Raw genomic sequence first — 11,848 nt, 5'->3', positions numbered from 1 at the left:
ACCCTAAATTGTCCTTAGATAATCAGTGACAGAAATATCTGATGTTACACAAGGTCTCCTAGGGATGGTGCTGAGAGGGGTGGTCTGCTTTACTGAAACATTTTTAAAGATTCAGTTCACGCCCCTTGCAGGACCGCTCGGAAGGTCTAACTCCTCAGCTCGGTGTGCAGCAGCACTCGCTTTATGAACGCGTCGGCTGCACCCCCGGTCTCTCGACAGGAGGGCGCACCCGGGAGCCCCGCACCCACCGGCTCCCCTTCTCGGCCCCTCCCTGGCTGCCGTCCGTCACACAGCGGTCGGGGTCTCTGGTCTCTTCTATTGACGCCGGCCGGTGGACGCCGCGAGAGGGAGGGTCTCAGGACCCTCGCCGGGGCGGGGGGGGCGGGGGGGAGTGGGTCTTGGCTTTGCGGAGAAAAAATTCAAGAGCAAGCCATTTAGGGAAAGGGACAAAGGTGTATCTAGAAGAAAGGGGCTACTCCATAGATAAAGTAGCGGTCTCTCCTCCCAGGTGAGGAAGAAGACCCCCCCCCTTTGCCTCTAACGGTTTTGTAAGTTGTTTTTTTTAATTGGCTGACGTATAGAAAGGGGCTTACTGCTTAACTTTATCATTTACACTGAGCGGTGAGTTTTTCTGTTGTCTTAGGGTTGTGGAATTACCCACAGGGAGCAATTTTAAGAATGTCCAGCCTCTATGACTTTTACTGCCAGAGGGAGTCGGGTCTTGTGGTCTTCCATGAGTGGGATCTTGTGACTCTTTTTATGACCTGCTGACTTTTAGGTTAAGGGTCAGCCTAAATACCAAAATGGCTTTACTTTGGTCAACTTGTCTCCCGAGCCTCCCTTCACCACGTGGACTCAGCTCGGAGGATCAAAGTCTGTTTGCTGCCCGGCCCCCGGAGGTGTGCGGGGCGCCGCGAGGACCCGCACGGCCTGAGCAGCGGCCCGGCCATGCCGGGGGAGCCCGCCTGCCCCTCCCCCTCCTGCTGCACGCGGCCCGCGCCCCCTACCCTCCCCCACGACGCCCGCCGCTGCACCCGGCCACGGCCCCCGGCCCACGCCCGGCTCCTGGAGGGAAGGGCCCCGCCCCCATCTGTTGGAGCCTCGACACCGCCCCCTCCCGCCCCGCCGAGCCTTCACCCAATAGCGAGCGCGGGTGGGCGGAGTGCGGAGGCTGTCGTGAGGGGGTTCTGGCCAATGGGGAAGCGTGCCGGGCCTGGTGGGCGGGGCGTCGGGGCCTTGTCACGCTCGGGTCCGTGTGAAAACGGGGGTTCCGAGTGCAAAGCAAAGTTTTTTTGTAAACCGTCTGCAAAGGCGGGGGGGCGAAGAAGGCGCCGGAGACCGGGCCGAGTGCAGCTGCCGTGGCCGCCGCCTTTTTAGCTCTTCAGGCGTCGGCTTCCCGGCCCGAGCCACAGCGGAGGAGACGAGCGAGGGGAAGACCTGCGCGGAGAGCCCTGCAGATGCTGGGAGCCTTCGTAGCGCGGAGCTGCCCGTCGCCCGCCCCCGCCGCCCGCCTGCTCCTGCTCCTGCTCCGGCTCTTCGTCCCCGGGCTCCGAGAGCCCCAGCGCCCCGCCGCCGCCGCCGCCGCCGCCGCCGCCGCCTCGGCCTCTGCCGCCCCGCTGTGGGTGTGGGGACTGCTGGGGCTGAGCCGGGCCTCCGCGCCGGCTCTGAGCACCGACGCCTGAGGAGCTGCGCGCTGCCGGCCCGCCGGGGACGCCCGCAGGCGCGGGGGCTCGGCGGCTTGACCCCGGGCTCGTCCCCGTCCGGCCGCGGAGGCCACTCAGAGGTTTCCCGAGCGGCCCGGTCGGGCGGCGAGAGCCCCGCGCCGCCCTCCCGCCTCCGCCGCCGGGTCGCCGGCCGCCGGCGACTCGCCGCCACCGCCAGCGTAGCCGCGGGGCCGCGCTCGGCGGGCCCCCTGAGCCGCAGCCATGGGGTGCTGGGGTCGGAACCGGGGCCGGCTGGTGTGCATGCTGATGCTGACCTTCATGTTCATGGTGCTGGAGGTGGTGGTGAGCCGGGTGACCTCGTCGCTGGCGATGCTCTCCGACTCCTTTCACATGCTGTCGGACGTGCTGGCGCTGGTGGTGGCGCTGGTGGCTGAGCGCTTCGCCCGGCGGACCCACGCCACCCAGAAGAACACGTTCGGCTGGATCCGGGCCGAAGTGATGGGGGCTCTGGTGAACGCCATCTTCCTGACCGGCCTCTGCTTCGCCATCCTGCTGGAGGCCATCGAGCGCTTCATCGAGCCGCACGAGATGCAGCAGCCGCTCGTGGTCTTCGGGGTCGGCGTGGCCGGGCTGCTGGTCAACGTGATGGGGCTCTGCCTCTTCCACCATCACAGCGGCTTCGGCAACGACTCCGGCCACGGCCACTCGCACGGGGGTCACGGTCACGGCCACGGTCTCCCCAAGGGGGTCCGCGGCAAGAGCAACCGCGCCGGGGACAGCGACGACAACGTGACCCCGGGCGAGCAGAGGCCCGACCAGGAGGAGACCAACACCCTGGTGTCCAATAGCAGCAACTCCAACGGGCTGAAACTGGACCGGCCAGGTGAGGAGAGAGTGGCCACCGCAGGTGGTTGGGTCAGGGGAAGCCCGGACCCTAGCCTGGCCCTGGGCGGGATGGCCCGCACGCCCCCTGGTGCCCGCGCCGCCGCCGCCTCTAGCCCTCCAGGTCGCGCACCCGCGGGGCACACGGGGAAATAGGACTCCTTTCGGCCGGGTGCTAGCACCCGGGGCGCGCGGCTGGAGGTGGCGGTGGGGACTGTGGTTTGGAAAGCGGGCAGAGGGTCGGGAGGGGGCCGTCAGCCCGCTGCAGTCCACAGCCGCCCTTACGAGTGGTCCTTTCAAGGGACTGTCTGATTTCGGTTTTCACGGAATCATAAGTGCCTCCTAAGTAAATTTCTTGGCCGCCACCCCTTGGGAAACGGAGAGAATCCCCAATTCATCCTTAGTTGTTGGCCATTTGAAACCTTGCCCTGCCCAAGTAGTTCTTGTGCCCTTTAAACAAGTTTCTCAATATTATATTCCGAGCCGTCTAGCCATTGACTCTCCTGAGCTCAAAACCCTGGTTAGAGGTTTCTTTTAAGAATGGCAATGTGTATTTCAGTTAATTATCTAAAGTCTGAGCCTGATCTTGCAAATCCTAGATTTAGGACCAGTTTGGTAGTGTTTAACATTTCACTTAGGACTTTCCAAATCATACTAAAATAAAAGTGATGGTAACTTACTCATCTTATTTTTTACTGGATGCTTTTCATTCTAAATATAATTGCTTTTCATTCTAAATATAATTGCTCTTGAAGGCAATTTGGAAAATGTTGAAAGAAAAGAGCCGGGAAAAGGAATCAACCAAAGCCCAGGTACCCAGGTTCTAATGACGTTAACAATTTAGTGTATTTCCTTCCAATTTTTTTTCATTTACATTTATTTGCTTAGTGGTATGATACTACATAGACAACTTGTTCTTTTTTGAAGATGCAGGATATCGTGTTAATGAAATTGAACTTGTACACTGAAAAGGTTTAATAAACAATTGAATTTCCCCTCACTCCCACTCTGCAAGGTGTTATTCCAAAGAAAATTAAGCTGTTCCGGTGTGTATACAGTAATTCCTTTAAAAGATGGGTACATTTGGTTTAAGAACTGATAGAGTAGATGGAGATCATTTATTTCAACTTTTCCTGAAGTTTATGATTGTTGATGGGTTTATATTTGATCTGTCAGTTTCTAAACCCTCTCCACCAAGAGATTCTGTGGTTTCTATTCATGATAAAAGTTTGAGTGAGCCACACCACCTTCAGGACAAAGAGTGACTGGAGCTGTGGGTCAAATCAGGCATTTGTAGTAGACTTCTCCATAGTCGCATTTAGTTTGTGGGAGATAGCATTCAATTTTATGTTTTCTTTTTGTATATGCCAAAAAGCATAGCAGAATGTTCACAGCACCCCCACCCCCTCACAGAAAAGATGAACTTTTTTTTGGAGGTGGGGAGGTAGGAGGGTGGTGAGAATAGGGAGGCAATAATCTTCCTAATGACTTGATTTAGCCCTGGCCGTTATGCCCTGGCTTGTTCCCAATGTTAGTTTATACTAAACTGCCCTGGGCACATTTTTAAATTACGTTCCATGAAAAATGTTCACCTCTTTCACTAAAATGGAATTAGATGAAGATGTTTGTATAAACACTTTAATGTATTTGATACAGCATTTTTTCTTTCTTTGTAGATCCAGAAAAGTCCAGAAATGATGCGGTGGAAGTACAAGTGAATGGGAATCTTATCAGAGAACCTGACCATGTGGAATTGGAAGATGATGATAAGGCTGGACAACTTAACATGCGTGGAGTTTTTCTGCATGTCTTTGGAGATGCTTTGGGTTCAGTGATTGTAGTAGTAAATGCCTTGGTCTTTTACTTTTCTTGGAAGGGTTGTCCTGAAGGGGAGTTTTGTGTGAATCCATGTACCCCTGACCCCTGCAAAGCATTTGTAGAAATAGTTAATAGTACTCATGCAACAGTTTATGAGGCCGGTCCTTGCTGGGTGCTATATTTAGATCCAACTCTTTGCATTGTAATGGTTTGTATACTTCTTTACACAACTTACCCATTACTTAAGGAATCTGCTCTTATTCTTCTACAAACTGTTCCTAAACAAATTGATATCAAAAATTTGATAAAAGAACTTCGAGATGTTGAAGGAGTTGAGGAAGTTCATGAATTACATGTTTGGCAACTTGCTGGAAGCAGAATCATTGCCACTGCTCACATAAAATGTGAAGACCCGACATCATACATGCAGGTGGCCAAAATCATTAAAGACGTTTTTCATAATCACGGAATTCACGCTACTACCATTCAGCCTGAATTTGCTAGTGTAGGCTCTAAATCAAGTGTAGTCCCATGTGAACTTGCCTGCAGAACTCAGTGTGCTTTGAAGCAATGTTGTGGGACACGGCCACAAGCCCCTTCTGGAAAGGATGCAGAAAAGGCCCCAACAGTTAGCATTTCTTGTCTAGAACTTAGTGACAATCTAGAGAAGAAGCCCAGGAGGACTAAAGTTGAAAGCATCCCTGCTGTTGTGATAGAGATTAAAAAAATGCCAAACAAACAACCTGAATCATCTTTGTGAGTCTTGAGAAAGATGTGATATTTGACTTTTGCTTTAAACTGCAAGAGGAAAAAGACTCCATTGAAATTCTAAGTTTGCCAAGTAGTGTAATTGAAGTCCTTGTCTGGTCACACAGTTTAATTCTATTTTTGTAAGAACATAATGGGACTGCTTAACAGAGTTCTATATTACAACTTTGTGATTATTAGTGCAGAGTACAGCTATGCTGTAACAATTTTGGAAAGCCAGTTTTAACACTATGTTACATTTTTGTTTAAAGTAAGTATAAACCTTATATAACATAATGACATTTGATTTCCAGTTTTTCCATGGTAAAAAATTAATTAGGGGGATAAATAAATTACAATTGTTACTGGAATTTCTCTGCTTTTCTTTCCCCCCAGTGTTATACTTTGTTTTTTAGAATTATAATCACTAAACTTGAAAAATCATCAACAGGTTTGCTTCCTTTGACGTTTTAGGTAATATTTACTTGCCCTCTGAAATCATTACATAGCATGTTTTTCAGAATGACTCATGGATATTATTAGGAGAAGTTCCTTTTTTTTCTTTACATGGGGTATTTGTAATACTAAAGATCAGTTACTATCCTGGATTCTATATTGCTGAGTATTATTCTAAATAAACAGTTGAGATAATTAACAAGTTGAACTACAGTTTACATATAATAGGGCATACAGAGAGTAATAGCAGGGGAGAAGGTTTACCAAATTAAATATTTAGATTGTTGTAAGTTAATATTCAGACCACATTTTTAAATTATTGGGAGAATTTTAACTCATGTTTTCTTTTACCAAAGTTAGTCTAAAATGTGGACATATTCACCAGCATTACTTTCTCTGAAAGATTGGCATTAGGAACATTGAGCTGAAAGTTTACTTATGAAGTATATACGGTAAATATTTTTAAGGACATTAAAGCTAATCTGATAGTTACATGTTAAATGCAAGCTTATTCGTGTAATCTTTCAAATTGTAGATATTTAAGCAAAAATTAGAGTCATTTCATGGTAACCAATCGTGAATGGATTCAAACGGAGATTTTTTCGAGTACAACCAGCAGTTCTTGTGCTTTGCCCGGAGCCATTGACTTAGGAGAAAAAGGAAATCTAATGGTTAATGCAATTTGGATATTAAATTCTTAAAAAACAAAGTTAAGGCAAAATTAGTAATTAAGATTCTGTAGGTCATCCTGTCTTGACATTGCTCAGATCTTGCAATAGTGGCTTATTTTGTAAGATGCCACAGTATCTACACAGGAAATTGTTCTTGGCTATTTCATTGTTGCTAATGGGTTTCGAATCCATACACAAATATTATTTAAGGATATTTAAGTTATATTTTTCTTGACAGAGAGGGGTTATGCTTTGTGAAGAAACTAGATTTTTGTCCTCGTAAGGATGAATATTAATATCAGTTATCATGTATAGCTCTATTTTTCTAGAAATAAGGTATCCTGACTACTTCAGTAACTTTTATAGCTGACTACTTTTGGGATGGCTCTCTTTTGGGATTTGAAATAATTCATTGTTTAATGGGTCTTAAGATGAAAGTGTTGGCATTGGACAGTTAACTTTTTAAAGGGATCTTTTGTGGTAGATGGTGTGTTTTTTTTCTAGTATAAGCCTATTGCTGGCAATGGGCCTATTTAAGAACAGCCGATTTTTCCAATGAGAATGAGGTAATTTTAGGAACACAGTTTGTAAGTTCACATTTGCTATAATGGGCCAAAACCATAACCCACCAATTTGCAATACATCTTGATCTTTTAATACTCTTATCTGATAATTGTGTAATTCAATTCCTAAACTGGAAGTTACTTTGGATTTTGCAGAAAAAATTTTTTAAACATGAAATTCGGGAATCTCATCATATGGGTAAAGGAGAGAGCTTCAAACTGTACTGTATCACGTACATTCCTGATTCAACACTTAAAACTACAAACCATTTTATTAAGATCTTAAAACAATTTATGTTACAGAAACATTTTGGTAATGACACATATAATAGGATAACTGGTAAAATACATTCAGTGGGGTTTTCTTGACAAATGCTTTATTGGGTCTTTCTTAAAGGTTGTATAATGTATAAAACATCAGCTAAATGAGGATTTTTTTTTTTTTTTAATGGTGTATAAGCATGGGACAAGGGCTTTTTTTTTTCCAGAAGTGCTTTGAAGGTAACAGCCTTTAGATTTCAGTTATTTCACTTTTCATAATTTTTAAATTGCTTATATGTAACAAAGTGGTACCATAGAATTCTTTTTTCAAAGGACTTTGTCATAATAGCAAAATCCGTGGGCACTGACTCACCTTTTGAGTTTTAGCAGAGAATTATTTATTTCTTGACAATGCACTTTCTAACCCATTTTTAGCATTATCTTTTAAAAAATGCTTTTATATTTAAATATTGTGGGATTTAAGTGTCATTTCCAAAATAGCTTATTCCTTCCTGAAAGAAAATGAGGGAAATACCCTGAATTTTTAGGAGACTTAAACCCAATATTTAAATATGCTGTTTTATAGCAATGCATCAATTTTAGGAGGTGCATCTCTCCTGCTGGCTCTTTTATATTTGAGCAAGATCAGTGTATTTAGAATATGTGTTTAGAAACTTGTCTGTTGTCTCAGTTTAGTGAAAAGGAGGTGCTGCATGTGCCTGAAATAAAACAACTCCAATTTTTCCAAGCCAAATGCCGCCTTAGTGAGGAGAGATTTCCTTCTCTGTTGCCACCTTTCAGCTTCTGTGATTGTTTAATAAGGGTTTTTTGAAGGGCATCTGCATTGTAAAAATACAGACTAGAACCTTAAAAAAAGTCAAAAAAGGGCAAAAACTTTGGTGTATGAATTTTAGCATTTTAGAAAACAATGTTTGAATAACTAAGGTATGTAATTTGAATAGGAAAAGTTTCCATCAAGAGCACCTTGGAAAAATCTCAGTAGGTAGAAGACTATGTTAACATGTTTGTATCCTGTTAACATGCTCGGTTAATTTTGAATTTTTGAAAGTTTTGAGGGAAAAGGGCCTATGGAACCTAATGTGAAGTATTTAGTAGGCTAACTGGTATTAAGTTGAAGATTCTTTTACTGTGTATAAGCAGATCTCATTTGAATGATATAAATGTCATTTACCTGCTGTCTTAAGATGTTCACACTTATACAAATAGGGAGAATAATTCTACAATATAGAAATATTTATTTTAATAAGTATTCAGTTTCAGTTAAGGCATAAAACAGTGTTAAAACTCTTGGGAAGGTGGAGGTTTTTTGGTTGCTTTTTAAATGGAAAACTGTCAAATACAGTGTTTGGCCATCTGAAACGGGAATTGTAATAGCACTATTTTGATGTAGCTCTACCGATACTATGTGGCGATGCTATTTTGTTTTACTAACAAGCTCTGGAATATTTAGCAGTCATTTTCACTGGCACAAGAGCCTTTTGTATGTCATTCAGTTTAAACTTTTAAACCAAAAATTTTGTGGTCCAGCGTCTTTGGCAAAAAGATGCTGAAGGGAATGTAACATACAATTATTATGTGGCTATATATAAAAAGACACAAATTGCCGTGTTATGGTCCTGCCTTGAAACAGCACAATGAAGTGTATCAATGTATTCTGTGATTCTTTATGAAACTTCCATGTTGTGTTGTTTTGTGTCGACCATAGCCTGTCTTTTGGGCCAGATGTGGCACAGTTAAATGCAACTATCATCTCATTAAATGCAGATGCAGATAAAATGTCCTTTAGTGCTGCAACATTTTACCTAACTTTTTGTATGTTTTATGACCGTGCGTTGTTTTCCAAAGCTGTTCCTACCTCACCATGAGGCTTTATGGATTGTTATGTATTATAAATGTTCTTTATGAGACAGACTACTGTGTTTCTTCTCATTTATTAAAAGTTAAGTAGAAAAATAAACTAATTTTAATATCTGCTTCATTGTTTTGTGCATGTGGCCTCCCCTCCTATACTAGGTTGGGTTATGTAGACTTCAGGTGTTTTAAAGGGAAATTGCAGCTTAAGTGTTGCTAGGTGTACGGGATGACCAGGTTATAGGATAGTATTGTGAAAGGAAAAAGATGGGCAAAAATTGCAATAGAAATAGAAAGGGTAACACAGCAAAGCCTCACTAACATGAAATAATCAATGGCTGTGAAATTTTTTTGTTACAAACATTAACATTACATTATGTAATTACAGGTTAACCTGCTTCTTTTGGTTCTTGCTATTTGTGAGCATAGTTACTAACAAGGATTATTAAATACTTTACAATTTCCTTAAAGAACTTGTGCTTCTGGCTAGGAGATAAGCAGGTAAAAACTGCATAAGAAAAAATCACTTGGCAGTAAATGGCAATAGATAAATAGAATTGATAAATACGTAATACTCCAAAGAAGGGATGAAGATCTTTGGAAGGATTCATGTAGGTTAAAATTGAAAGGAGGGATGGGGGCTGAGAGGCAAAGGGGCATGGAATGGAGGATTGAGGATCAATACGGTGGAACCTTGTTAAAGAGAAGGTTGAAGGGTGCTTGGGTGGCTCAGTGAGTTAAGCATCTGCCTTTGGCTCAGGTCATGATCCTGGGGTCCTGGGATCCAGTCCCGCGTCGGGCTCCCCACTCAGTGGGAACCCTGCTTCTCCCTCTCCCTCTGCCTGCAACTCCCCTTGCTTGTGCTCTCTCCTTGTGTCAAGTGAATAAATAAAATCTTTAAAGAAAAAAAAGGTTGAAGTGCCATGTGCCGTGTGCCATGTCACCCAGTTTGAATTTGGTTTTATAGGAATGGAGGAAGCCTTTAGTATTTGGATAAATGAGAAAGTGGAAAAGGATACAGGATAGATTTGGAATGGCAGACAAAGAAGAGGAAGACAAATCCATTTACTAGGTGTTCAGTGCTAAGAAAATGAACTAGTTCTCAAATACACATGCCCACATCTACATATTCCACATTTCAGTTGATTCCAAATACATCCATTTTTTATACTTTTAACATTTCTGAAATCAGAATGCATAGATAGAATCAGTAGTGTCTTACAACTGTTGGCCAACTTATTTTCTTATTTGGATGTGTCTTACGGTTAAGGATTCAGAAAAGAATTCTCAGGCAATACGGTCTTTCAAGAAGTATTTGCCAACATTCCCTAGAATATAATTTCATGTACTATGCATCGCACATCTGGATGAAAGCTGTTGCTTTTGAATGAGACGAAAATAAAAAGTCGGGGACAACATTGTTTTTTTGAAGAATTTCATAGACATTTCTGTGTCTTCAGAATTGACCATTTTTGCTCCCCCACTGTAGGCTATATAGCCTTTTTTTTTTTTAATCAAGGAATTTATGGCACTTTGTTGCATTTGCTTATTTACAAACTTGTTTCACTTTGTTGAACAAACTTTGTTATAACAAACTTTGTTACAAACTTTTAGACCAAACTGTGAGGTCGGAGTGTCTGTATTTCCTCAGGATTTAGCACAGCGACTGGCACACTCTAGGACTTCAAAGGTGTTTGAATGAATGTTGAGGAATGGTGGGACTGGAAGAAAAACGCTTCGTAGCTAAAATACACTGAGCACTGAAGATACAGTAATAATACTATTAATAGCTATAATATTCTGAGCCCTTACAAAAACATACTAAGGGACACACCCTTTCACTGAATTCTTACAAATCATTAGGCATATTTCACTATTCCCATTTTACAGACCTATTCAGTATCTGACCCAGTCATCTAGCTAGTACATGATAGAACTGGAATTCTGCAAAGGGGTCCACCAAGTAGCTTGCTTTCCCATCACTTCAAATCATCAACAACCAACTTAAGTAGATTGAAAATGAAGAGTTCTCTAATTTTCATCCGAGCAGCAACAGAAAGGCAAAAGAAATGAGGAAAATAGATTTTAAAGCATTTGCTATTTATTTTAAAAAATCATGGTAGTCACCCTATGAAGAATCAGAACTTTTCTGAGTTATTAGACTTTCTTACATTATGGTTTAATGTCATTTTTGTTTTGAATTACGTGAGGGACAGCAATAACAGTCTTTTTTAGAATTCAGGGCCTCTCCTGGCTTTAATCTAGCCTCGTGGACGACTGTTAATCGTTACAAACTGGTAGTATTTTCACCTAAGCTACCATATAGCCTTGTCTCAGGTATTAGCTGCTTCTGCTAGAACACAAAAACTAGAGCTTACATTTCCTTTAATGCTGAAAACAGTGGGTCTTTTGGGGTATGAGTAGCAGAGGTGATTGAATGAAGTCAGTGTGGATGAGGAGACACAGGCAGAGGACCATCTGCTTTTCAACAGGGGTGCTATTAGCATTTGGGTGAGATAATTTATCCGACTCCAGGAGTGTCCCATGCACTGAGTTTAGAGACCCTGGCCTCCTTCCACACAAATGCCGGTAGTTCCGCCCCCCCCCCCCCAACACACCCCGTTTTTTTTTTTTTTTTTTTTTTGATTTTTTTTTTATTGTTATGTTAATCCCCATACATTACATCATTAGTTTTAGATATAGTGTTCCATGATTCATTGTTTGTGCATAACACCCAGTGCTCCATGCAGAACGTGCCCTCCTCAATACCCATCACCAGGCTAACCCATCCTCCCAACCCCCTCCCCTCTAGAACCCTCAGTTTGTTTTTCAGAGTCCATCGTCTCTCATGGTTCTTCTCCCCCTCCGATTTCCCCCCCTTCATTCTTCCCCTCCTGCTACATTCTTCTTCTTC

General features: G+C 43.4%; 1 protein-coding gene across 1 annotated transcript; it reads left to right on the top strand.

Moving 5' to 3' along the window:
* The first annotated feature begins 1,864 nt into the window (after nt 1-1,864).
* SLC30A1 (solute carrier family 30 member 1) lies at nt 1,865-9,052 on the top strand. The gene is made up of 2 exons (XM_032393149.1): nt 1,865-2,547; nt 4,223-9,052. The coding sequence occupies exons 1-2, from the start codon at nt 1,926-1,928 to the stop codon at nt 5,122-5,124; spliced, it is 1,524 nt and encodes a 507-aa protein (XP_032249040.1). The 5' UTR covers nt 1,865-1,925; the 3' UTR covers nt 5,125-9,052.
* Nucleotides 9,053-11,848: the final 2,796 nt, after the last annotated feature.

Source organism: Phoca vitulina, unplaced genomic scaffold, assembly GCF_004348235.1.
Source record: "Phoca vitulina isolate PV1807 unplaced genomic scaffold, GSC_HSeal_1.0 scaffold71, whole genome shotgun sequence".
NCBI classification, from domain to species: Eukaryota; Metazoa; Chordata; class Mammalia; order Carnivora; family Phocidae; genus Phoca; species Phoca vitulina.
The sequence above is the reverse complement of the archived record's forward strand: the minus strand, read 5'-3'. Positions and strand labels throughout refer to the sequence as shown.